The following is a 27,452-nucleotide window of genomic DNA, read 5'->3' as shown; positions in this document are numbered from 1 at the left end:
CTACCTCACTCACAAGTATACCACCGATGTGAAACCTCAAATTTACGTACTTAGTGTCCATTACCTTAGAACAATTGAAATATGCAAAGTTTAATAAGCCAACTATTGTTCATGAAATCAGTAGCTAAAAATCGCCACCAGTACGAAAATTAAGTTCAGGAGTAAAGAAAGAGTACCTTATGTAGTCAATTTCTTCTCCTTTCAACTCTTTTCAGATGGTGTGGATCAAAACCTAAAAAATTATACAAAATCGTTACTATTTTGAGACGAAAATAAGAACCCTAACATTTTTTGACAAATGAGTAACTAACCTTGAAATCATGATGAATTTGTGAATTAATAGTGAAAACCCTAAATTTACTCAAATTTTCACACACCAAAGAGACTCAACTGAGAACAGAGAAAGATGCTTCTACATGTTGAAAGTTAAACTTTAATCTTTTGACATGGTGGAATTTGTTTCCATGTGGCAATCTATGTGGCATTTAAAAAATAATAATTGAGAGAGTGTAATACACACACTATCATATTTTACTTGAGGTGTGTTTTTCAAAATAAAATGTAATAGTTTAGGTGTGTTTCTCAGACTTTCGATAGTTCGGGTATGAAACTCAAAAAAAAGGTATAGTTTAGGTGTGTTTTAACCACTTATCTCTTTTATTTATAATATCTTTGAAATTTTAACATGTGATAGCTAGTTAGTTATCGTTTTATACAGACTACATGAGTACATATAGAAAGTATACAATTGACCTAAAACTATGGTAACAATATCCTAAAACACGACAAATACAACAATCTTCCCTAAAATACTAGCTTCTATTATAAGTGTTGTGACGCTCATGACAGAAAACGGATCAAAAAAATAAATTGAAAGTCTTTTGAATAAAGAATATATATGATATGACGTTAAAGACAAATCACACAACAAAAAAAGAGAAGAAAAATGAAGTGCTATATAAGGACATAACATAAGTTTTTATATTAAGACTCGATCAGGTACCCATACATTTATCTTTTGAAGCGCTCATGTGAGATCATGTTAGATTAAAGCGGATGAGTAGTATATTCATGAACTTAGATCGTGACAAATACAAATAAATTAATTTCCACATTTCTCTAACGGTTAACACATCAATTTTAGGATATGGTGTAATGTCTTGCTCGTGATAAATACTGTAAAAGGATAAAGACATTCAAACTAAAGCCAGAGGCTCTTTCATAGATCATATAATTTTCTAAAATACTATATATTATAATAAAATGAATACAAATATATATGTAGGACAATGGGTACAGTGACTTAAAATCTAAGTAAAGGATATTTTGTTCTTTTGTTTCCCCTTATATAACCCAGTTTTCACATCAGCCAGATAGACTTTCCAATTATTTGTACAATTAAAATAGTGTCCAAGTTTTATGACGGTAAATAATTTTTACACTATCAAATTATTTAAAGAATATATATGTAAGCTGTAGCGTAGCTACGTATAGTTCAAGATGGTTAGTCGAACACCCTTCGTCGAAAAATTATATTATGTACATAAGAAAATTGTTTGAAGTATATAGGTTAAAAATTATTTTTTTACACATATATATTTTAAATTATGGTATTCCTAGATGAAATTTCTGACTTTGCCATAATGTAAGCTCCTTTAAAATGTAGAATTTGAATCTTACAATATTTACACTGACAAATAAATATATATTACTTAAATTCAATAAACGTGGATTGTGATAGAATGATTGAGATCCCTCCATCATTATAATCAAAGATTTTGGGCTCAGGAGTCGGGTCAAAGGAAATAGTAAAATCTTGTTCAGAATGCCCCCTCTGAACCCCCCACGGTGCACAAAAATAAATCTTGAAATTCGTAAATATAAATTAATCAGACTCCATTATAAATTGAATACGAAGGCTCCCAAAATTATTTATAATTAAAACAAACCATGCGCTAGAAAGAAATGATCATATATTATACACTTTGCTTTAAAATTCAATAATTAGTTTATGGGAATTCTGTATATATCCGTTAAAACATACTGATTAGTCTCAATTGGCTCCATGAAGTTAGCTTGTCAGAGATTGTATAATTATACTTAATTTAATTAGTTTATAACATATAAAATTAATCTTGCCGACAAAAAATGTGCTCTCATAGTGGGGTCATAGAATTATACTTGTGTTTATTACACTAGAGAGACGGATTTAAGATTTAATTTTTTTTAATTTTAAAACTTTAATCAAGATTTAGCTCAAAGTTACTAGACTCCGTTAAATCGATACTCAAACTATATGTTGGAAGTTTTTATATGTGAATGAGAATGCAATTACACCTCTTCATCTCACTTTTTCGTTGTCTATAAATTCAGAAATTTTGTCTCAGATTTTATATATTGAGATATAGAAAATGCTCTTTCTTCCCTTCATTCCCGAAAACAAATTAAGCGTCGTATAATTTGACGCAGTTGTTGAGTTCGTTGGAGTTCTGTAATTTACATAATTACTGCTATTATATAAATATATTTCCCGTCTTATTTTAGGGGAAGTAACTCAAATCCTTAACAATAGTGAGGGGATTATAATTCCTTAAGAAGACACACGTAACTTGTAGACTCGAAATATACTTCAGAGTGCTTTTATTTACACTATCAATATATATAACTCAAATCCGTATATAATTATATTAAATGGTAAAAGAAAAATTGAAAACACTAAGGTCATTCTATCATTTTCCTAAGTAAAGGTAAAAATTAACTCAGACTTTATAAAGCATCCTAACTAATTAATCCATGAATGATGCAAGGTAAATTAAAGTTGCCAATAAAGTATTAGCAGTTGTTACACTAATAATAATTATTAATCCTAATTAAGGATGAAAAAGGCCCTACATCTTCATGACACTCACGTTCTAAATAGTCCCACAAAGGAACAAATTAAAGGTTATAAAAGGTGAAAAAAATGATTAAATAAAAAAAGAATAGAAAAAATAAAATAAAAGGTACATGGCATAAGATAAAAACAAGTTGCCATGGCCCAATGTCTCATCATACTAGAAGTTGGGGTTAGTCATTGCAACAAAAAATACTTAATGAAGAAACCCCACTTTAATTGACATTGCGCTTTATTTTATGTGTCTTAGTTTAATCAGATATTAAATTTTAAGAATATAGATTTTTTTTTTTAATTTTATGATTTTAAACGTATCATATCATGTCAATTTAAGTGTAGCAATACCTTAAATTGTGAAGATCCTCCTTTTTTCAGCTATAAATTTAAACTTCGTTCGTTCACCCAATAATATGCACTAATAGTCTAATTTTTATTATTTTTTTGCAATCACTAGAATTTAATATGTTATAACAGATTACTAACTCGTTAGTAAATATAATCAGTTGATCACACTATTTTCAAGAGACTTACACTACAACAAAAACTACATTTAGCGGCAATAAATATACACATTAATAAAGAGTGATAAAGCCTTTACCGGCAATAATTAATTGTCATTGGATCCAGTGTTGCTATAGACTTTAGGGACATTTACAAAGAGTGTTAAATGCCGCTAAAAATACATTTTTAGTGACAGTTAAGTTATTGCGTTAATTAATTGTCGCTAAGAATCATTTTTGATGTAGTGCTAATTGTATACTTTCTCACCATCGATATCTTGAACTTAAACCTAGCTACAACAACAATAACATATTGATGATAAAATGTACGCAAATTTTATCCCTACCTCATTAAACTGAATTATAACATTCTTTTTTTTTTATATATAAAATAAGCTATAAAAAAGAAAAGTGAAATGATGAATTCTTTTCGCTATCATTTCTTCTTCTAACTACCACATGATTATTGCCACATTCTTTTTCTTTCTTCTTATATAAATATATCAACTTTGAACTATTTTTCATCACATAAATCATAAAAATAATTAAACATGGGGAGAACAAGAATGCCAAATTTTTGTCTAAATAGAATTAGGCCTCATGTTCAAATTCGTTCTCCACCTATACAAGCCAAAAATAATATTATTGAAGAAAAAAATGATCCTTCATTAGCCATAATTCCGGCATCGGCGCCGGAGGAAAAAGTTGTCGCCGGTGATGACGTGGCAAAACCGACACCGGTAATTGGCCGGAAAATAATGATTTTAGTAGATTCAAGCCTTGAAGCCAAAAATGCATTGCAATGGGCATTAACTCATACTGTTCAAAGCCATGATTTACTCGTTCTTCTCTATGTTACTAAACCTTCTTCTTCTTCTAAACAAGGTTAGTTTAGTCTTTTGCCTTCTTTATTTACTTGTTTTTATTCAAGCTAATGGTCAAAAACAAATCTGAACTATCGAGTAATCACCTTATCGCATTGTTCATATAGAAAAAGAGAACAACTGATGGTTGAGGTGTACGTGTTTTAAGACATAAAAAATGTTACATGATAGTTCAGGTAGGAAAAAAGGAAAAAATGATAGTTGATGCGTGTAACTCACAAAAAACCAATAATTCAAGTGTGTAAATTTGATCTATTTCATTTATGCTACGTTTTCATTTTAAGTTATATATATCGTCAATGTAAGAAATTTTTCACAGTATTAATTCAATGTTAGTATAGGTAATTTGTCATGTCTCAATATATATGTTTTTAGATTATAATATGATGGTATAAATATTTTGTTTTACATATATGAACGATCTATATAACTTAAACTCGTTTGTTTGTAAGTGGAACTAGCTAATAATGGAGGTTCTATATATTAATGGAAGTTTTGTACTCAATTTGTTATTTTATATTAAAGTTTGCCTTCTTTTGTTGCAGATGAAGATTCTAAAAAGGAAATTAATCCAAGAATTTTCGAATTTCTTGCTTCCATGAAGAATATTTGCAAGATGAAAAGACCTGAGGTGTGTAATCCATCAATTTGCAGTTTTAAATACTTAGAAATTATGCTTTTAATTAGATAAATATTCTAATTAAAAATGAAAAAAAAACAAACAAAATTACTTTAATAATATAGATAACTTTTTACTGTCATGTCAATATATATAAGTTAAATCTTTCGTGATGACAGATTCAAGTGGAAGTGGCAGTGGCAGTGGCACAAGGGAAAGAGAAAGGTCCAATCATAGTAGAAGAGTCCAAAAAACATGACGTGTCACTTCTAGTCTTAGGCCAGAAGAAAAAGTCTATGACGTGGCGTTTGATTATGATGTGGGCCCATGGCGGTCAGGTGGTTGCTGGTGGTGGCGGCGGTGGTGGTGGAGGAGTGGTGGAGTACTGTATTCAGAATGCTAGTTGTATGGCTATTGCAGTGAGGAGAAAAAGTAAAAAACTTGGTGGATACTTGATCACTACCAAAAGACAAAAGGATTTTTGGCTTTTGGCTTGATTATAAATATGAATTTAATTAAAGTTCCGTCTTAATTAGTTTATAGTGTGCTTCTTGTAAATTCATAATTATAGTGACCTATATGGATTGGAAAGTTAGTGAGTCAAAAGATAATTGAGCAATGTGTCTTGTCTAATTTTTTATTTTTTTTTAATGTTGAACGCCTTATAAAAATAGTATTAAATCTTGATGATCGATAAAGTTTAAATTATCAATTATTTTGACTAAGGATATAACGACACCTGGTAATTAATTTTCTATTTTTAAGTCTTAGTGGATAAAGCTATTTGACATATATGTAGTAATAATTGGTAAAATAGAAAATTCCTTACCGTTTAATAGTCTGCAAATCACACATGAGATATAAACTATATTAGGCAGAACTTATCTAATAGGTTAATTTAAAAGGCATTAAGGGAGGATCAATTCCGGGTCGAAAAAATATTCATGAGCAAAGAACAGAAAGGGCCAAATGAGAAAAATGATAGCACATGGCATTTGAGCTTTTTGAAGAAATAATAACCCTAAAGTGTAGACATGTAGGACATATTAACTAACTCATTTTTTCTTCTTTAGATCACTTTTATCAATTTGGAATCCCTTGCAAATTACTCCACTTTTTAACCTTACAATCCGATCTCTTGATCCACTTGGCTATATCCGTCATTATTTTTGTACATACAAGTTAAATCGTTAAAGTTCTCATCTTATGATTAAATCCTTTCTAAACTCTTCTATGACCATATATATAATAATTTTTCACTTTATCTTATCTTAAAAATTATTAAATCCCTCTTATAAAAAATTTGATCATTGCACAAAGAGATGCAACAAAGCAATCAGAGGTTGTACATTTTTTAAACTTAGATCGATAAAAATATCACTCAATAATTCAACATAATTGGATGTGAAGGGTCAAGGCTAGTAGATAGTAGTGGAGAATTAGAGCTTGGGGTTAAGAAAGGAAATTTTGTGATAGTTATAATAATAACATTCAATAAATAAGCTATGTTCATTAAAAACTCATGTTATGTTGGGAGTGGTCTTAACCGTCGTTCGAGCCTTGAGGATAAATATTTTTTTTGTTGGGAGCGTTCCTAGAAATGTGCTCTATAATATGCGAATACAGATTTAATTGGGCTCAATGTGAGTATCAAACGTAGAGATGGATCTAACATTTGAAGTTTATGAGTTCCTAGAGATATAAAAGTATAAATATAAAAAACTATTATAAGTGTCCGAGAGGATTCAAATATTTATCAAGGAGGATAACAAAGCTTAAGTCATTTATGTCGTCGGACTAAGAGGCTACTTTGTTATAGGGTTCCAACACAATAACCAGAGGCGTATCCAGGATTTTGAGATGATGGGTGCACCATTACAAAAATGTGGATCTAAGATATAAATTTGATCGATTTAATATTTAGATTCTTATCACTAAAAATAATTAAAATTTTAAAATTATAGGTCCAAAGTTATTTTTACCTAGCCAAACCACTTAGAGAGACATTACCCAATTTTAAAAAGGAAAATAAAACAAGATAACTAAAAGATTCAATTTTTTAACCTCACTTAGAGAGGTGCACCCAACATAATCGCATGGTATAATACTTTAAGTGTGGGTTCACATAACTATATTTAAATATTTTTAAAAAATATAACACTACTATATATGATTTCAGGAGGGAAGCATGGGTTCACGTGAACCCGGTGACCCCCTCCTGGATACGCCTCTGACAATAACATACTCAATTAAATTTCACAAGGTCTAGAGAAGGTAGAATGTATGTAAACCTTATCACTACCTCTTGGAAGTAGAAATATTGTTTTCGAAAGACCCTAAACTCAAGTGCAACAAATTCAAGTACAAAAAAGAAGGAGACAATGAAGAAAATATAGAAAGAAACAAGAAACAGTGCAAAGTCTACTAGAAGGGAACAAAATAAAAAAAAATAGTGAGATAATCGAAACACAATAAACAACATACTAGGATAGATTATTGGAAACAATAAACAATGATAAATAATATAAAAAACAAGATCTGAATTAATACAACTAATACAATGCAAACACCAACCACATTATCATACCAGTTAGGAAGCATAAGTGTGTTAGCCTTAGTGAGAAGATTTTAAAGTTATGTGGAAGTTTTGAAAAGATTCTAGAGTTATGGAGAGGTTTTGAAAAGACTCTAGAATGTCCGAGAGAATATTCTAAGCTTGTAGAGTATTTTAGAAGAATGACCTATTTGTAAATATGTAGGGCTTATGTAGCAATTTTTATTTGCATCTTAGCCCCTAAGTGTGTAGTATAAATAGAGGGGTGTGAAAAGCATTCCCAATGTCCTTTCCTTATAACTCATTACCACTAAACTGTCAATCAATATTATTAGGGGATTTTCAAGTTAATATACATATATATTTATTTAATTTTCTAATACAAATACATAGTCTGAAACAGGAAATTACATTCTGTTGTTGTTTTCAGTTCTTCTTCCATCATATTGACACATTGGCCACACCATATTCCTAGCTTAAGAGACCCAGTCCAAAATAGATTTTGAAGTATTCGAAACAAACACTTACATTGTGTGGCTGTCTTCAGTTCTTCCTCCCTTATATCAATGAAGTCTGCTCGACAACACAGAACAATGGTTCGAATAGATGCTACATCCATGAGGTTCCAAGGATTATCGTAATACACCAGCCTTTTTAGTTCTAAACTATGAACAAATGGTATCAATAATGTGACTGTATGCACGTCTCTTTCATAACACACTAATATCATCTTTCTTAACCTTCTTGATTTCAAACTTATATTAGCAAAGCCATCGACTCTATCAATGGTTAGAGAAATAAGATTTGGAGATCCTTATAGGATAGTATCCAAACAATCTTGGGATACAATGATTTCCCGGCGAAATGGTCTGATGGACCCTTATACTTGTATCAATTTGTATTCTGAACCCTTCTACTTACCCCTTTGTCATCTGGACCCTTAAACTCAATTAAAATGGGACTTTTAAGCCCCTCTGACTGTTGATCAGGCTTATGTGGCAACTTGATTAATGAGCTGGAATAAATACGTGATTCCACGCGCAAAAGGAGCGTAGAGACATAAATTTTTTAATTAAAAATAATTAAAAGAAAAAGAAAATTGAATAAAAAGAGAAAACAAAATTAAAAATAAATGTTTCACTTGTTTCTTCTTCCCCCACCCATCCACGTTTCTTTTTTCCTATTCAACCATCACTTTGTTCTTCCCCACCTAGACCTCCATTTTTCTCTTTCTCCATTTCCTCGCTCCTTTACAATTTCTTTTTCTCTTTTTTCTTTTTCGTTTTCTCTTCCCCCAAATTAAAAATGAAATTGTGCAAAAAAAGTGAACATAATCAGCAAAGGAAAATTCAGAAAATTGATGGGATAAACATAGTTGTCGGAAGAAATATGTCTAATGAGAATCTTGACCTCTTTTGTTGTCAACATTGTTCTTGATTTGTCATTTTTTTCATTTTTCTAGGGTAAAGTGTCAAGATCTGATAGTTTTGAATGGTGAAAAGTAATTGTTGAATATTTTTATGAAATTAGATGAAGACTTCCTATTCTTCCCCATCTTCAATCTTTCACAACAATCGTCTCCTTCTAATCCCTTAAACTTGTCTTTTTCAATTGGTTTCGATAACCTAAGAAAATCTCAGGCGAATTTTGGGTGGATTTCGACGTATTTCACGGCAGAGGTTGTTGTGAAATTGTATTTGTAAGCAATTTGGGGTGTGAAAATAGTAGTCGGCGTTGGATTACGAAAAGTTTGGCCAGATCTGGTTGTGCGGTGGTCAGATTTGGTTGTGGGGTGGCTTAGCTTGTTGTTACTGTGGAGGTTGAAGGAGGAAAGAAAAATAGTGATGTTGTGTGGCGGAGATGAAGACGGGTGAGGGAGAAAGTATATGTGATTTCGCCGGCAAAAATGGCGACGACGTCGGCGATGACTTTCTTTTGGTCGTGAAATAGTGAAAATAGGGAGAATTAAAAATCCCAATAATAAATTAAAATATTATTATTTTATTATTAAATAATTTTGGTTAATAATTTTTAAAAACAGTTATGAAATAATTATGATGTGACATTAATATATCTGACGTGGAAATGACATGTCAATTATATAAAGGAGAGTGAGCTACACACATGGTTGGAGGGGCTTAAAAGTCCCATTTTAATTGAGTTTAAGGGTCCATATGACAAAGGGGTAAGTAGAAGGGTTCAGAATACAAACTGATACAAGTATAAGGGTCCACCAGACCATTTCGCCATGATTTCCCCAATCGATAGAGATGTTAGCAAAGCCAAATAACTCTGTCAGGATGTATGGCACATATACTACTTCAAAATGAATGAGAGACGCGTTACAGAAAATTACTTAAGACAATTCGTAGGCTTCTTCCATATACTGTATTTCCACGAATTTCAGAGATAGTGTTTCAAATTTTGTAACTCTACATCCAAACCATACCACAAAATCAAGATGCTTCCTCATGCTGCTTTCATAACTCCTCATCAATATTTTCAAACCCTTGACGTTCTGTCACAAATCTAATAGTGAATTTGCAAGATGAAAAAACCTGAAGTGTGTAAAGTCTTTACATTATGTTGTTCTATTTCAGTTTTTCATACTCTATATCAGTAAAGTTTGCCTAAAAAACAAAGAAAAACCGTTTGAACAGATGGTACATTCTTAAGCTTCCAAGATATATCATAATACGCAATCCCTTTTAATCTAAACTATAAACAAATGGAACCGATAGTCTGAACGTATGAACGACTCTTTCGTAAAGAAATAAGGTTGGGAGAACCTTCTAGCATACTATCAAGCTTGGGATATCCTAACTTGCCAAATAAATAAAAACTTTAGAAAAGACCAATTTACTGTGCCAACAGGATGGAATGCACAATTAACAACTTCAAAATCAATTAGAGACGTATTCAATAGTGTAGTTCTTTAAAGACCCATGTAAAAAACTTATTCCATTTTCATCTCGAGTTTCAGAGAACTCCAGATATACGAGAACTAAAACCCAAAAGTCTTTCCAAGCTTTATGGATAGAAATTTTTTGTAATCTGAAAAGTATGTCCACAAGAATGCAACTTGGAAGCGAAAAAAGCTGATTAGTTTCTGCCATGGTAATAATGCAAGAATACAGAACATAGAACGCAAAAACTTGTATAAACACGGGCGCACTCAAAATTTGGGACAAAAAAAAAAATGTATTTGGATGAACATTTTGGATTTGATTGAAAGTGAAGATTGGTTTTTGATATATATTTGATCGGAGATAGGCGGAGACCATTCACCGGGAACAACATACAGAAAAAAGCCTTATAGCGTGAAAGCGTTATGCATTTTCATTTTTTGTTATAATATTTAAAAGAGTTCTTATATGTGCAAGTTAAAAATTATATTCCTATTTCAATTTATGTGACCGTTTTCGAATTTTGAGATTCAAACAAGTCCATATTTAATGGCAAATTTTTCATAAATTGTTAAAATATTTTGAATTGTTTCACTTCAAGTAAAGTTTGGGGAATCTAAAACAAGTTCTACAATAATATGACTAATACAATGGCAAACATCAGCCACCCTTAGCAAGACAACACTACACTACATATGAACCTTTTACCATAATACATGTTTACAACACCCCTACTATCTAAGGTCATATCCTCGGTAACCTGAAGTTGCGTCATATCTTATCTTATCGCCTCTCTTTAATACTTCTTCGACCTATCTCTGCCTCTCTTGTACCTTTTATAATCAATCTCTCGCACCTCCTAACTAGTGCATCTACACATCTCCTTTTCACATGCCCAAACCATCTTAATCTCGCTTCCCTCATATTTTTCACCAAAGAGGTCACTTCCACCTTATCCCAAATATCCTCACTTCTAATCTTATCACTTTTAGTATGACCACACATCCATCTCCGCAACATGCATCTTCCAGGCATGAGAGTTGTTGACTGATTAACACTCTACTTCATACAACAATATCGATCTAACCACCACTATAAAATTTACCTTCGCATTTTGGCCAACACCTTTTTATATATATATATATATAATATATTTAATAATTTTCTCAATATTTCAAAAATTAGGGCTCTAATTTTGCTAACTATGGTCATGTGCAGATAGGTCCATAAAAGAAAAGTTTGGGTCAAATAGTGTCAAAAGCCCAACCCGACAGCATCCAATACAAAAGCCCATAAAGTTTTTATGATATTGCTTGTCTTCTCCATTAGAGTTCTGCTAAACCCTTGTATTAACTTTTTTCTGAGGTTTTAGCAGCAAAGCAACAATGGCGAAAACTGCAAAAACTAGCAAGAGCGACAGTTCATCAAAGAAGAAGAAGATGAAGAAGAGTAGCAAGTCAGGTCCTAAAGCCAAAGACATGAAGCTCAAAGCTCCAAAAGAGAACCCTTTCGAAACGATTTGGTCACGACGCAAATTTGATATACTTGGGAAGAAACGCAAGGGTGAACAACGACGAATTGGTGAAGCTCGTTCTTCCGCCATTGAAAAGGTGAAAAATTGTACCTTTTTGATTGATTTTCATTAATTTAGGGATTTGAGAGTTTGATATTCTAGTTTTGTTGTGATAATAGAGGAAGAAGACGCTTTTGAAGGAGTATGAGCAAAGTGCGAAATCATCTATGTTTGTTGATAAGCGTATTGGAGAGAATGATGAAGGACTTGGTGAATTTGATAAAGCCATTATGAGGTCTCAGCGTGAGAGGCAGGTTAGTTATGGAAGTTTTCTTCCCGGCCAATGGTTTAATTTTGTTCATATTCACAATCAATGTTAGCATAAAGTAGTGATTTTTAATGGCAATAGGGCAGAGCGGGTGAAGCTTAGCATTTTTCTGTTTTTCACCTGTTCAGTTAAGATTCCGCCCTTCCCTGCCCTGTTAAGGTTTCGCCCTGCCCTTGCCCTTGCCCTTGCCCCGTTCTATTGCCATCCTATTTTTATCATGTTAGCATAAAGTAGTGATTTTTATAACGTAATTTCTGATGGAAAATAGTTCAAGCTCTGCATTTTCAAAAAAAGAAAATAGTTCAAACTCTTTTCCAAGGAAAACCTTTAAGGAGTAGATGATTTTGTGGCTCTCAAAGTTCTGTTTACGACGATGCTCATTATGTTCAGATTCTAGTTCTTTTTAAAATAAGAGTGAGCATCTCGACTAATTCCATTCCGTGGTGTACTTGCTAGCTCTCACCACGACATGTATCAGGTAACTCTCTGCTGGAATACCCTGCTAGAATTTTGAACCTGAGGCCTTATGGTTGACAAGTTTAGGAGTAGGTTTCACCCTGGTGACAAGTTCTATAATTAGAATTAACAATTGGTGTCCAAAGTTGTAACCTAATTGTCAATGAAGTGAGAGGAGAACCATGTGGTTACAAGTTTAAATCCCAACGGGATAAAATAATATTAGGTGTTTTTTTCCATCCACCTAAGTTTCGGTCTTCAGTTACTGGGTACACGAGAGATAGTACCTGGTGGAACAGTCGAGAGGTGTGTGTAAGCCGGTCCGAACATCATTGTCATAAAACAAAGTAACAACTTATTCTTCAAAAGTTCAACATCCTTTTTGTATTGCCCATATGTTTTTGACCAGGGGAAAAATTTGTTCTCCCTTCATCACGTTAGCATAAAATAGTGATTTTTTTAGTGGAAAATAATACAAACTCATTTCTGAAGGAAAAAAAAATCATATGTAGATGTTAAAGAAGTGTTCTTTCAATGGCAATCAAGAAGATTTAGTTACCTATGTTTTTTTAGCCTGGCAGTCTAAATAATGAAGAGTTAAGATTAGAGCACTAGCATGAGAGTGATTTTTCCTTCAAAATAAACAAGCTTTGCCAAATACCAAAAGCAAAAGTTGCATGTCTCTATATTTGAATAGGCCCAACTTACACAATGCAAAGGTGAAGGCTCGACCCTCCATAATGAACCCAACCTTGAAAGTATGATCTGAAATAAATTAATGATCCCATAATTAAAAACAACGAAGATAAAGAAAGAAAAGTATGGAGCCAAGAAATAGGAAACGAATGGATCTTTGCATGTTCATTTTGTTAGAATCTCCAGAGCAACCATCATTAATTTTCAATGCGCATTGAGCAAGTAGTTAGTTCAGGTCTTTTTTATGAGATAAATGGTTGCATGTTTTTACTAATGTACTGTTCACTTTTATTAACTTATCTGATAATGCTATTGTTGTTGACAATTATCTACTTTTATTTTCTGTATATGTAGGTGAAATTGAAGAAAAACAAGTATAACCTATCAGATGAGGATGAAGAGGACTTTGAAATTGGTGCCTCATTGGGAAGAGATGATTTTGATGAAGAAGTCCCATTTGATGAGGACGAGGAGGATTATGGGAGAGATGGTGAGAATAACCCTTCTTGTGTTGCGTTTCTCATTTCTCTGGCGAATAGATTAGTGTTTATTTATCATGCAATATTGCATTTTTCAACTCCCTTCTTTTGCTTATTTCTAGATGTTTATTAAAAAAATTATGAAACATACATACAGATAATGCCTGCTGTTTTTTTAAGCCTGGGCAGGGCTAACAGCATTATGTCTAAAATAGTTTAACCCAAATTGCCACAATTAGATGATACACCTGCTTCTTAACCAAATCAATTACTTGTGAATCGGAATCTTTTAATTGACTAGTACATCAACTAACACGGTACTTTTGCTAATTCATGGCATAGTAGCTTGGTTTATGGAGATGGGATTTTAATATGACAAAAATGGAGTTATTTGTTGCCAAGATGTCATGTTGAATTCAAATCATATCAATTAGGATACTTTGAAATTGTAGAGGGGGAAAACATTTTTGTTCAAGAACATGCGCTGAACTTTTCGAGATAGACCAAGAAAGTTGGTCATTTTCTTTGGTTCAATAGAGTACTTTTTCACTTCTTGAATCAGGGTAGGATAGCTATAATGTATATTACTTTTTGTTTGGCCTTCTCTATGTCCTGACTGGTAAGGACTAAAGACACCTTTTTTCTTTTATTGTCAGATGCCCCTATATTTTGGTTGTTAATGCATAACAGTCTTAAGTTTATGTACATTTGAAAGAAACCATAGAGCTTTTGATGGGGTGGAGACCTACTATGTACATTTGAGGAATAACCTCTCATTCCCAGTTTCTTTTCCTTCACCAGTGAAGTTCCAGTTTGTATATAAGAACTGGTATGCTTGGATGTTATAGATGCTCTAATATTTTATGTACTATTGTTTACTTGAGATTCTTTTGACTATTAATAAATTATTTACCTTGTAGAAAAATACTTTCAAGTCCCTTATACCCTTATATAGTAACACAAGTTTTAGGCAAAGGAGAAAGCTGCTGATGGTCTTGACACTCTTGGACTTGTACTATCTTCTTGCTGTACTTTGTTATACAAGATACACTCTGTATTCAAAAAATAAATAAAAAGAGAAAAACCGTTGAAGAAAAACCATCTTCTTAAACCTAATCTGGCTGCTAGCCAGAGGATTACAACCATTATAGGCTTCATACTTCATCAATATCTTTTTTTTTTTCTAGTGAAGGTGGTAGTGTTCCAAACCTTGTATTTTCTGTTATTAAGCATCATAAACCGTTCTTGTATGGTTTTCTTTCCTCATACCGGCTGTCTATTTCTGTGCAGATAAGTCAGCTATCTTGGGACAACTTAACTTTCATGGATCTCAGAATGCCCAAACAGGTCCTATGGAAGCAGAGGAAAATGTTAGTTGCTTCCTCATTTTTTGCCCCCTCTTGATGCATATTCCCTGCTTTATTTTGGAGTTTACGCTGACTAGCTTCTAAGAAGATATGCTTCTCCCTCTAGGCCCCTCCTATAATTAAGAGCTCACTTAATTGCTATTCTGACTAGTTTGGTACTTAGATATAGATGTTTTTGGCCTGATTTCACCTTGTAACTTAAATTGCTGCTCCATGCATTTTTTGAGTCATATGAAAGGAAAGAAATCAAATATGTTTTAAAGGAAGGGCTGCATCTACACACAAGATCAAATATTAGTGTCTATATCTTTTCGTTTTTCGGTGTTAATTGCTTAAATACATATTATTGATGCATTTCTAGGAGCTTGAATGGATTGACTTATTTTAGGTGCTTTTAAGCCAAAATAGCTTCGAAGCAATTTTGTAGTGTTTGGGTAAATAAAAAAGTGCTTGTAAGCACTTGTTTTTAAGCCAAAAGCCAATCCAATCAGGCTCTAGATCTCTGCAGTACCCTACAATTGTAAAAGTTATGAAAGGTGTATAGGGGCTGAGATATTCTTTTTGGTTGTACAGAGAAGCACCAGCTTGGTGCAATTTCATCAAATAAATTCTTTACAATTGAAAAAAATTGTTGTGTTCCACCAAATCTGTCAGCTGATGGTGTTAAGTTTTGATTGATGATATTACTAGCTTATATTTCTAATAAGATGTCATTTAAACATGGGTAACATGATAATTACATACAAGAGCACTAACTTTAGAGGCTGCCATTGAAAACCTAAATAATTTCCGGAAGAGAGAATAAGAACAAAACATAATTAACAGAAGAAAACAGGCTCTTACTTTGTTTCTGGGAGCATGCATCATTTTGCATGGGATGATAGTCCATAGTTCACGAACATGTCTCGAAATATTCTTTGTTTTTTATTTGCAACACAGGTGTCGTTCTGCTTCTGATTTGGTGTACCATCTTATTGCAGAGGAAGAAAAGCAAGAAAGAAGTAATGGAGGAAATCATTCAAAAGAGTAAATTCTTTAAGGTTTGTTATTGTTTGATTTCTTATGGTGCAATCTGATAAAGGGAATGATATCTCTACCTGCCATATGCTTGACAATTCTTTTGTTTTTCCTACCTTGTTAGGCCCAAAAAGCGAAGGACAGAGAAGAAAATGATGAATTAACTGAACAATTGGACAAAGACTTCACATCACTGGTGAATTCGAAAGCCTTATTGTCGCTGACCCAACCAGACAAGATACATGCTCTGAAGGCTCTTGTGAACAAGAACATTTCAGTTGGTAATGTGAAGAAAGATGAGGTAGCTGATGCTCCCAGAAAAGGACCTATTGGAAAGGTATAATTGGGTTTATTTTTTATTGCCGGAAACATTCCTGAATACTGTGCATCCTGGTCTTTCCTCCTTTCATGTGCCGAGCCCCGTTCGCCTTTGGTACTTCAGTAGATCTTCTAAAATCAAAAGCGCTACTTCAGCCTTAACTACAACTAAATTACGCAAGCCCCGCCGATACCTACCTATAGAGTAAAATTCAAATAAAATCTTCTTCTCCATCTTTGTTAGGTTATAGTGCATTATCCATGAACAATTACCAATAAATTTTCTTTTGATTATATTAAATTTGTCTATGTTGGCCACTTTACCTTCCTAATTGGTTTCAGGAAAAGCCCGACACTTATGAGATGCTTGTTAGTGAGATGGCACTGGATATTCGTGCTCGCCCATCAAACCGGACAAAGACTCCAGAAGAAATTGCACAGGAGGAGAAAGAGCGGCTGGAATTGTTGGAGGTATGATGCACTATGGCAGAAACAAGAGTTCCTTGTGTCTCTTTATACCATACATTACAATGACAGTTTTTGGTGCTAAGATGGAGAAAGTGGTTACATTTCTACAAGTAAATTGCACAATTAATTTCTAAACTAACTCAACTCCTTTGGACAAGTGTTTTCTTTTTGAGGATCAAGGATCCTGTTTCTATTTGATTATACCTTTTGTGATATTATCCTTGTGTGCTTTCTAGTGGTTGTAATGTATGACTTATTGTCTGCTGGGTAATTGGTGTTCTTGCATCATCAATAGTGTTCTTCAATGCCTTCATCATGAAACTGCCTACTGTGTGGTAGTAGTGATTGCTTGCTTTGTGCACTTTCACATGGTAATGTTCTAAACTAGAATACGTTTAGCTGGATTATTATTTCAAAGATTTAATACTTTGGTAGGATGAAGGAGCATTTCTCTTTTGGCTATAGTAGATATTTATATTTACGAATCAAAGTTTTTTTCATTCTTTCAGCAAGAACGTCAGAAGAGAATGGCTGCTGCTGATGATGGGAGTGATGAAGATGGCAACGCATCTGATGATGACAGCAAATTGATCAAAGACCCAAGGACTATATCTGGCGATGATCTTGGGGACGATCTTGAGGAGGCTCCTAGAACTAAGTTGGGGTGGATTGCTGAAATCTTGAGAAAGAAAGAAAGTGAACTTGAGGGTGAAGATGCTGCTTCTACTGGGGATTCAGAGAGTGAGGAGGACGATGGTAAGGATGAAGGAAGTGACGATGGAGAAGATGAAGAAAGTGATGAGTCTGATGATGAACAAGGAAAGACACAGACTATTAAGGACTGGGAGCAAAGTGACGATGATATTATTGATACTGAGGAAGAGGATGATGATGAAGGTTCTGGTGATGATGCTAAGAAGGTGATGAAAATAAAGGACCACAAGCAGGAAGTCGTCAAGGGAAAAGAAGTTGGCACTTTACAAACCAAAAAAGAAAAAACCACAGTGAAACATCAACAAAGCGAACTTCCCTATACAATTGAAGCCCCTAAAACCCTGGAGGAGTTTACTTCATTGATAGACAATTGTTCTGATGATCAAGTAATTGAAGCAATCAAGAGAATTCGTGCATTCAATGCAATAACTGTTGCGGCAGAGAATAAAAAGAAAATGCAAGTATGATAATCTGTTTTCACTGTAATTTCTCTATGATTGATGTTTGACCTTTGAGGCTTTCTCCGTTCTCCTTTTTGTGAACAAATGGTAGGAGGGCTTGCCTTGAATTTTTAGGAGTATTTCACCATTTAACTGTATTTGCTCATAGTGGGATTTCACTGGGTATGTTGTTGTTGCAACTGTATTTGCTCATGTGAATATCTCTGTAGGTTGATAAAAAATGCATGTTGTACTATTAGATGATAAGGTTATGGGTAGTCAGAACTAGATGAGTCATTTTTTGGGGAGGTAAGTTTCTACTACCACAATTGCTTTATAAGTAGCTTGTTTCTTTCATCAGGTATTTTACGGGGTGTTGCTGCAATATTTTGCTGTGTTGGCAAATAAGAAGCCATTGAATTTCAAGCTTTTGAACTTGCTTGTAAAGCCTCTGATGGAGATGAGTGCAGCGACCCCATACTTTGCAGCTATATGTGCTCGCCAAAGGCTACAAAGAACAAGGACACAGTTTTGTGAAGATATCAAGCTTACAGGTTTGCTTTGATGTCCTGTTTGTTTCCTTTAATTGTTCTTTCTATCTCAACTTACATTTCTTGACTTTACCTCTTGTGTATTTGGTCCATCCTCATAGGAAAAAGCAGTTGGCCATCTTTGAAGACCATCTTTCTGTTGAAGCTTTGGTCCATGATATTTCCATGCTCTGATTTTCGCCATTGTGTCATGACTCCTGCTATACTGCTTATGTGTGAATACCTAATGCGGTGTCCCATCATTTGCGGAAGAGATATGGCAATTGCTTCCTTCTTGTGCTCTTTGCTGCTAAGTGTAAGTGGATATGGTGTTTCATTTGTCTTCCATGCACTGAAATTGATCATTTGTTTGAATTAAGGGTGCTGGGATTTTGTTTGGTAGAGTATTATGTGCCGGTGGAGCACATATGGTTTCCACCTGTATAATCTCCAACTTAATCAAAACAGCATTATGGACTTCTGGATATGTAGTGATTGTCTTAGCCCAGTATATATTGTTACCTTACTAATACTTTGTGCGCCATAGTAAACTTCTGCAACTTACCCTCCTTGTTCTAATTTCGTCAATTCATCTATCTTTGAAGGTAGTTATGGTTATCTTCTTTGTTTTGCCCCTCTTCCTGGTTGATGATGTTTGCAATTACAGAATGACCATTTGAACTTAATTCTCTAAGCTTATGGTTATCAACATCTTGCCCTGCAGATAACTAAACAATCTCAGAAGTTTTGTCCTGAGGCTATAGTATTTCTTCAAACTTTGCTGATGGCAGCTTTGGACAAGGAACATCGATCTGAAAATATACAGGTTTGTCTTAACGGAAGGTTCTGAGTCTTTCTTGTTAGTTTAATTCTTGAAGCTGTTAACTATTTGTCCTTGTCTCATTCTGCAATTACTTTTTATTTTTATTGGATTGTATTCGGGTTGCTTCCTTCCACTTGTAAATTGACAAGCATCTTCTTGTGCTGCAGTTGAATAACCTTATGGAGATCAAAGAACTTGAACCTTTGCTTTGCATACGCAGTAGCAACGTGGAGATCGATTCTTTAGATTTTCTTGAGCTAGTGGATTTACCAGAGGACTCTCAGTATTTCCAGTCTGATAATTACAGGTCAGTTAGTATTCCGTGGACATGCATATGGGCAAACCTTAAATTTTTGAATATGGCTCTATGTTACGAGACAAATTATAAATATGTTCGATAAGTCTTTGCCTAGGTCTATTCGAGATGTGATCTGTCATACTAACTTTTTATTTCCCAATATTATGATTGGCAATAAGCTAGTTGACATAACAAGTATCTCGCTCGCTCACACATTTTTGTGGTCTTGAAATTCTACTTCTAATTTTCTTTTCTGGGACTTACTGAACTGAATGCGATTAAATGTTTACTCATACAGGGCTAGCATGCTTGTAACAGTTTTGGAAACCCTGCAAGGATTTGTCAATGTATATAAGGAACTTATTTCTTTTCCTGAGATCTTCACTCCAATTTCAAAATTATTATGCAAATTGGCCGGAGAAAATCATATTCCAGAGGCATTAAGGGAGAAAATGAAGGATGTATCTCAATTAATTGACACAGAGTCTCAGGAACATCACATGCTGCGTCAACCTTTGAAAATGCGGAAGAAAAAACCTGTACCCATCAGGATGGTTAATCCGAAATTTGAGGAGAAGTAAGATACTCTTCTTGTTGCCTTATCGTTAATTAAACAAATCATATTTACTTGTTTTCTATTGAGCCTTACTTATCTGGTGATCATTCTACCTCTGCAGCTATGTCAAGGGTAGAGATTATGATCCAGATCGTGAACGTGCTGAGAAGAAAAAGTTGAGGAAACGTATAAAAGAGGAAGCTAAAGGTGCTGTGCGTGAACTACGCAAGGACAATGAGTTCTTGTCCAAGGCGAAGGAAAGGGAAAGAGCCCTACTCGCCGCAGAAAAGGCTGAGAAGTATGGGAAAGATCTGGCTTTTCTTCAAGAACAAGAGCACGCGTTTAAATCAGGGCAATTGGGAAAGGGAAAAGGACAGAAGAGAAGGAGATGAAATTAGCTTATAGTTGTTACTTGAAAATCTGATCTTCAAAAGTTTCCCATCTTTTGGTATGGATTTGTTCCTTTCCTTGGCTTTGTTATGTTCTGAATTCCCACTGAATTCCAGTCAAAATCATGTAGGGAATCCCCCATCCCCAGCTACACACACACAAACCTATATGTATTCATTGTTACTAACCTATATGTATTCATTGTTACTATTAATTAAAATTAGTTTTAATAGATTTTTAATCTCTTACTAATTATTATACACATTTTAAATTTTATTATTATTGATGTAGTTACAATTAAAAATTGTAGACAGTTAAATTTACATTTACTTTATATTTCTGAATGGGAAAAGGTCCCTCATCATACTTTTTGACATATATTTGTTCTTACCATCTAACGTTGGATATATATTTGCACATCAGGTGAAATATTGAAATGAAGGGTTTACTGCTAAATGTAACTACCAACATATTATTTTTCAAATATATTTTTATAAAAAAGTAACACAATTTAATTAAAAGAAGAAAAGTAGTACTACTATATTATATACATTCAGATTTACAGTACACTTTTAATTTTTAACTTTGAAAAAAGAGAGACAAAAAGGGACCCTTAGTGGAATATGTAGCCTCTACCAAAACCATGGGCCTTATTAATTATGCATGGTATTATATCGTACAAATCATATATGATGTAAAACTATCATAAAAAAGATACAATAATAATTGTTAGAAGGTAAACAAAAACAAAATAAGATAAAGACGCAATTCATGTATAATTGATTCTCAAACGGTAAAACCTTTTGCCTTTTCTCATCCTTATCCTCTAGGGAATCAATCCATCATTACATAAAATTATAACTTTTCATCTTTACATAAATATGAATTTAACCATATATATATATTTAAACTGATAATATCAGGTGAAGGTAGTAGTAATAAAAGTCGTCACATACAGAGAGTGAGAGAAACGAAAATCGGAGCAGAGAATTTGTTTTTTCCCTCGAAATTATCAATGGAGAACGTAGAGAGCGTAGCAAAAGCTGCAGTGGAGAAATTGAAGGAGATGAATATGGTGGAAAACGCAAAGGAGATCGTCTTAAAAACGACGTCGTTCGTATGGGAATATGCACGGATCTTATTCGACTGGTTACCGGAAAATTTGAAGCAGATTGTCGTGAAAATGACGCCGTTCGTGTGAACTTCATCCGACTGGCTACTGAAAAATTCGAAGGAGATTGTCGTCAAAACGACGCCGTTCGTACGAACCTCATCTGACTGGTTAATGGAAAAAGCTCCTCCACTGATATCTACTTCCATAAATTCGATCCGAAACGCTCCACTTCGTTATACCATTCCAATCGGATTTCTGCTGATTTTGTTCCTCCGCCGGTGCTGCAGCGGCGGCGACGGCGACGGCGGAAATGGGAAGACGATGAAAGCTCCGGGAAGGAATAATGTAAGGATACCAAGGCGTAGTTTTGAAAGCAGTCCTAAATCCTATTTCCGCGATCTCCGCTCCCGAAAAAACTAATTTCGGTATAATTATTTGGTATTTGATATCTACTTATTTTATTTAATTTTTAAGTTCTGACTCGAAACCTTTAGTTAAAAATAAAGGTATCGTGATATCACTTATGGAGTGGATTTATGTAATTTTGTATATTATGTGTTTGTATTTCGAATTTTATAAATATTTGATTATGAATTTAATTATTTTATAGTAATGTGAAATTATTATAAAGATTCATAAATTGGGACGGAGAGAGTATTTATTGAAGTGGGACAGGCTTAGATGCATCTACAATCCAACTGTATCGATCCAATAATTAATGTTGTTGGATGAAAGTTAGGTGAGAAATTAATATCAAACCTTGTGAAATTGTTTATGTACACTATTGATCTGAAAAAAGTTTGTATCAAAGAGAGAAAACTAAAAGGCGAATTAGTCTTGAATCGAAGAGTAGAGGTAAGATCTGCGTACATTCTGATATTTTTCAATTGAATTTTGTGGAATTACGTTGAATATGTTGTTGTTGTTGTTGTCGTCGTAAGTAGAGCGATGGAATTTGGAAGAGGTGAATTGAAGGTAAGAGGTACAGCAGTAATGGAGAAGATAAAATCAATAGAAGATATTTTGAAGATGTTGATGGATTCCCCAGTAGGATTTATCATTTCAATTGGGTTGATTGTGATTTTGTTGTCCTTAATTTGTCGTTGCTGCTGCAGAGGAAATAATAATAGGAGAAATGTGGGGATGATGCGTCGTAGAAAATATTATTGAAGTCAGTGATCGTATGAAAAATTTAACATCTTATATATACTAGAGTTCATCTATAATCTTTCAACAAAGGCGATTCAATTGTTCCACTGGCTCCGCCCCTGATTACAGGAATGTACTAATGTGTATTGTGTTGGCTGCACCACCATGCCCACCGTCTGTAATTCCTTTCTTTTTGAATTTGAAGTTAGGAGGGTATTACACGAGTTTGTAAATCGAAATGAAAATCGAACGTTTCCTAGTTAAAAAATGTGGAATTTCGTTTGAATTATCATTTGTCAGGACTCTTTCGCATAAGTTGCTTGATTTGGATATAAGGCATTTATTCTGTTATTATTTTTGTATTCTCTGTAACGGATAATAACCACATAGTAATAGAGATTGATACGATTCAATTCAATATTTTGTTCGTTCGAATTTGATTGTGTCGTAACTTTATAAGTCGGATTAACCATTGATATTACCCAAATAGTAGTATGCAATTCATCTCATTAATTCCCACATCTTTTGATGCCTCAATTTTCCAATCGACAACAGGGTAACCGTAATAGACATTCAATAACATTAAATATATATTTATTAAATTCACCCGAAATATTTAGTGAAAAATGAAGGTATACATATATGTCACGACAAGTGATTATTAATCTTATAAAAGTATAAGTTTCGTCAAGTACTTTGATTGTGTATTGCAGTACGCTTGAGTATTATTTTTTTTATAATTTGAAGTGTTTTGGTTTGATCATAGATTTTTATAATACAATTACATTGTATTTTACATTGAAAAAATTAAATTTTTATGAGTAGAAATTGAAATTTGAAAATCAAAAGTGTTTTAAGATTCTTCATTATTAAGTTACCTTATTTTGTCTTTTTTCTTTTGGGTCAATTACTTTTTGGTGACAAATGACAATGTAGCAATAGCTATTTTGAATTTCTAAAAATATGACCTACTACAATCACGCTCACAATAATCTTGGGTAAATTTGATAATTTTATGAAAACTTTATGTTAAATTTTTATTTTTATACAGGTAATCTTTGTAAAGTTATTTTCTTATCAAATGTTCCATTTTCACTCTTTTTTTTCCTTCCCATATATATATATGTTTAACCTAGCTAGTCGAGTAGTAGTACATTTAGAGCTTATTTGGATTGATTTATTTCAATTATGTTAATTTGTAAATATTTTTAGTACAGTATTATTTGAATAAATTAAAAAATTACTTATATAAGGACTTAATTTTAAGCTAAAATAATAAAAGTCAAAATCCAAAATCATAAATTTAAATTTCTAACCTGTAAACAGAAAAACCCAATATCTAATTCAAACATATGCTTACACTTACAGTCAATTACTCTCTCGGTTCCTAATTACTTGTTCACTTTTTCTTTTTTAGGTGTACCTAATTACTTGTCTATTTTGACAAATCAAGAAAAGACATTCTTTTACCTATTATACCCTCAATTTATTATTTTGAAAAAAAATAGAAATTCTTGAAAATCTTAAGTTTTTAATTCATCATTTCACAAATTAATAAGGGTAAAATGGTAAACTCACTATGTCAATCATTATTTTCTTAATAGGTATATCAATTTAAAAGTGGACAAGTAATTAGGGACGAAGAAAATAGTATTTAACTAAATAACTGTTTATTTAAAGCAAATGATTCTTTGCGGTCATGAAATGGAAGGATTAAAGTTGAAGTCTTATAAAAGTGAAAATATTACTATTATCTTTTGTACTAAAAAGAAAACTTGGGTGGAAGATGTGTCCCACCCACATGCCATGAGACTAAAAGAAATGTAGAATGTAAATTACTAGGAATGAGACACAAAATTTTATTTTATAGGGAGATATCATACTTCCTTACAAATATATCTTTTTCTTTCTATCAAGAGATCTAGATAGAAAAAAAAATGGTTATGAAGGAAATAATGAGCTTTGTGATGGAGAAATTGAAGGAAGCCATACTCATACTGATGAATTTTGGTGGTCAAGTGCTACAAATAATGATGAATTTTATTGGCCAATTGTTAATGAAACCCGTAAACTTGGTCGGACAAGGGCTATTGTTCCTCAAAAATTTTGGTTGGCAAATACTATTGTCGCTGCTAAAAGTTTTCAGTCAAGTGCCACTTGCCCTCAAGAATTTTGGTTGGCAAGTATTATTGTCACTACAAAATGTTTTCGGACAAATGTCACTTGCCCTGAGAAATTTTGGTTGGCAAGTACTATTGTCACTGCAAAATGTTTTCGGACAAGTGTCACTTGTCCTTAGGAGATTTGGTTGGCAAGTGCTACTAGCGCTTGAGAATTTTGGTGGGCAAGCGCTAGCAGCGCTTGACAATTTCACTTGGCAAGTGAAGAGTTTATATATGAATTGGTTTGACGAGTTGTTTTCACTAGAGACAAGAATCGAGAAGATGATCAAATATTGGTTTCACTTAGCTTTACACTTTCTCATAATAGCGGTATTTCTAGCTATCTTCATATACTTTTTCTACTTCCAAGTCGGAATACTGCTCAGTATAATGGATCATCTCAAAACCGCGTGTGTTATGTTGATTAAGATTGTGAGTCTCTTTATAGATTGTTGCAAGACCGTGAAAGATCTCTTTATGTATTGTTGGAAGACGACTGTGAATGATCTCTTTATATATTGTTGGAAGACTGTGAAAGATCTCTTTATATATTGTTCGAGATCAAGCAAAAAACTTATTATCATGATGATGAGATATCTATTTTTATGTTGCTTGAGAAGCAAAAAACCTATTGGCAAGATGATGAAAGCTCCTGGTGATATGCTTGTCTAGCTAATTAAGCATTTTAATTTGATGAAGATCTACAATCTACAATGAGCACAACCTTTTGTAATGATAACTACTCCCTTAGTTTATATTTACTTGTCATATTTGGGAGAAAATGTTCAAAATCGTCCTTGATCGTCACATGATTGAAGTTATATTTGGGAGAAGTCATCACATTGAAAATTCAAATGAAGGATAAAATTGGAAGAAACACTCTAAAAGTAGTCTTGAAAAATGAATAATTAAGTTAACTTGAAAAATGAAAAATGATTCAAAAAATCTGGCTTTTCTTCAAGAACAAGAGCACGCATTTAAATCAGGACAATTGGGAAAGGGAAAGGGACAGAAGAGAAGAAGATGAAATTAGCTTTTGGTTGCTATTAATTAAAGTTTTCTTAATAGATTGGTGCTAATCTCTTACTAAATATTATGCACATATTTTTAAATTTTTATTATTGTTGTAATTGTAACTAAAAATGCTAGACAATGAAATTTACCATTATTTTATATTTCTTAATGGGAAAAGGGTTATATTTATCATTGTACTTTTAGAAAAGAATTATATTTACTTTTCGTCATATTTTTTTGGTATATTTGCTCTTATCATCCAATTTTGGGCATATATTTGCCTTTTGGGATGTTAACTCATGTCTTTACCCTTGTTATGTTATGTGATCTTGATACACAACAACAATCAATTTTCGGGTATATTGTTTAGATGATGCTATGCGTCAATCAATTAGTTTTAAGGGTATACATGACCCAAAAGATTGATGTACAAAAAGAATGTTATCTTACTATAATTATTAGAAACAATTTAACTTTGAAATTTCTCTTAATGAAATAATTTATAACTATACAAATATCTAAAATTATTTTGGACCACAAATTTTAAAAGTCTTTCTTCTTTTTTCAAACACCATGCAAAGTTAAACGGTACCATATAAAATGAGTGAGAGATAGTAATAATTATATGTGTCTTTTGTCATTATCTTTGCCCAACTAATCCATTGGAGAAAATTGGGGTTCATCCACCAACTTTAGCTAAATAAATTGTGTTTCTAAAAAAGCTTTCATCTTGACCATAAAAGTCTTCTTATGAAAGAATAGAATATGAAAAGTTAGAAAATTAATATTTATCTAAACTAATATGTTAAGGTTGTTCCATATTTTATGTGAAAAATGGACCCCAGATATTTCAGAAAGAATTGCTTATAAACACAAAACTAATATTAAATATTAAAACTCAACTAGGTCAGTCAACAAGAGTTTTTTTTTTTTTTTTGTATTTGAATTGTTCATATCTCAACTTATTATAATTTCATAACAATTATTTATTTATGCTGAATAGGTTTAGTGCATTCAAATGTTATATAATTTTTGAAATTATTATGATAATATTCATTTAAAGATTTTTTAAAGTAAACTTTTTGCTAGAATTCTATCTAACCCCCAAAGCCCAAGCTTACTGGACACAAATTTTTAAAAAGTAATAGAAAATTTTTTATTTGTAATTTTAAATTAAAAATGTGTGTGTATATCAAATTTATTCTTTTATAGCTTTAAATACACATGGTAAAATATTGAAATTAAGGATTTACTACTCAATGTA

General features: G+C 32.8%; 2 protein-coding genes and 1 long non-coding RNA gene across 3 annotated transcripts; all 3 read left to right on the top strand.

Annotated features, from left to right (window-relative positions):
- Positions 1-3,901: 3,901 nt before the first annotated feature.
- LOC102586821 (uncharacterized) lies at positions 3,902-5,590 on the top strand. The gene is made up of 3 exons (XM_006348598.2): positions 3,902-4,278; positions 4,823-4,908; positions 5,076-5,590. The coding sequence occupies exons 1-3, from the start codon at positions 3,945-3,947 to the stop codon at positions 5,391-5,393; spliced, it is 738 nt and encodes a 245-aa protein (XP_006348660.1). The 5' UTR covers positions 3,902-3,944; the 3' UTR covers positions 5,394-5,590.
- Positions 5,591-11,677: 6,087 nt separating this feature from the next.
- Positions 11,678-20,981, top strand: LOC102586489 (nucleolar protein 14). The gene is made up of 14 exons (XM_006348597.2): positions 11,678-11,966; positions 12,049-12,183; positions 13,704-13,839; positions 15,119-15,198; positions 16,176-16,235; positions 16,337-16,549; positions 16,873-17,001; positions 17,508-18,173; positions 18,514-18,706; positions 18,805-18,998; positions 19,407-19,508; positions 19,673-19,812; positions 20,102-20,380; positions 20,481-20,981. The coding sequence occupies exons 1-14, from the start codon at positions 11,742-11,744 to the stop codon at positions 20,749-20,751; spliced, it is 2,823 nt and encodes a 940-aa protein (XP_006348659.1). The 5' UTR covers positions 11,678-11,741; the 3' UTR covers positions 20,752-20,981.
- Positions 20,982-22,497: 1,516 nt separating this feature from the next.
- LOC107060866 (uncharacterized) lies at positions 22,498-23,344 on the top strand. Its single transcript, XR_001473580.1, has 2 exons — positions 22,498-22,718; positions 22,808-23,344. It is a non-coding gene; the product is annotated as an uncharacterized lncRNA (long non-coding RNA).
- Positions 23,345-27,452: the final 4,108 nt, after the last annotated feature.

This window comes from Solanum tuberosum, unplaced genomic scaffold, assembly GCF_000226075.1.
Source record: "Solanum tuberosum cultivar DM 1-3 516 R44 unplaced genomic scaffold, SolTub_3.0 scf00103, whole genome shotgun sequence".
Lineage (NCBI taxonomy): Eukaryota > Viridiplantae > Streptophyta > Magnoliopsida > Solanales > Solanaceae > Solanum > Solanum tuberosum.
Note: the sequence above shows the minus strand (reverse complement) of the source record. Positions and strands in the feature narration are given on the sequence as shown.

What these genes read in the sequence shown, in the direction of transcription:
- LOC102586489 (XM_006348597.2), top strand. Translation starts at nt 11,742, where the DNA reads ATGGCGAAAACTGCAAAAACTAGCAAGAGCGACAGTTCATCAAAGAAG. An exon ending in GGAGGATTATGGGAGAGATG is followed by an intron (nt 13,840 to 15,118) that starts GTGAGAATAACC and finishes ATTTCTGTGCAG; the next exon opens with ATAAGTCAGCTATCTTGGGA. An exon ending in TTCCAGTCTGATAATTACAG is followed by an intron (nt 19,813 to 20,101) that starts GTCAGTTAGTAT and finishes TTACTCATACAG; the next exon opens with GGCTAGCATGCTTGTAACAG.
- LOC102586821 (XM_006348598.2), top strand. Translation starts at nt 3,945, where the DNA reads ATGGGGAGAACAAGAATGCCAAATTTTTGTCTAAATAGAATTAGGCCT. An exon ending in TTCTTCTTCTTCTAAACAAG is followed by an intron (nt 4,279 to 4,822) that starts GTTAGTTTAGTC and finishes CTTTTGTTGCAG; the next exon opens with ATGAAGATTCTAAAAAGGAA. An exon ending in GCAAGATGAAAAGACCTGAG is followed by an intron (nt 4,909 to 5,075) that starts GTGTGTAATCCA and finishes TCGTGATGACAG; the next exon opens with ATTCAAGTGGAAGTGGCAGT.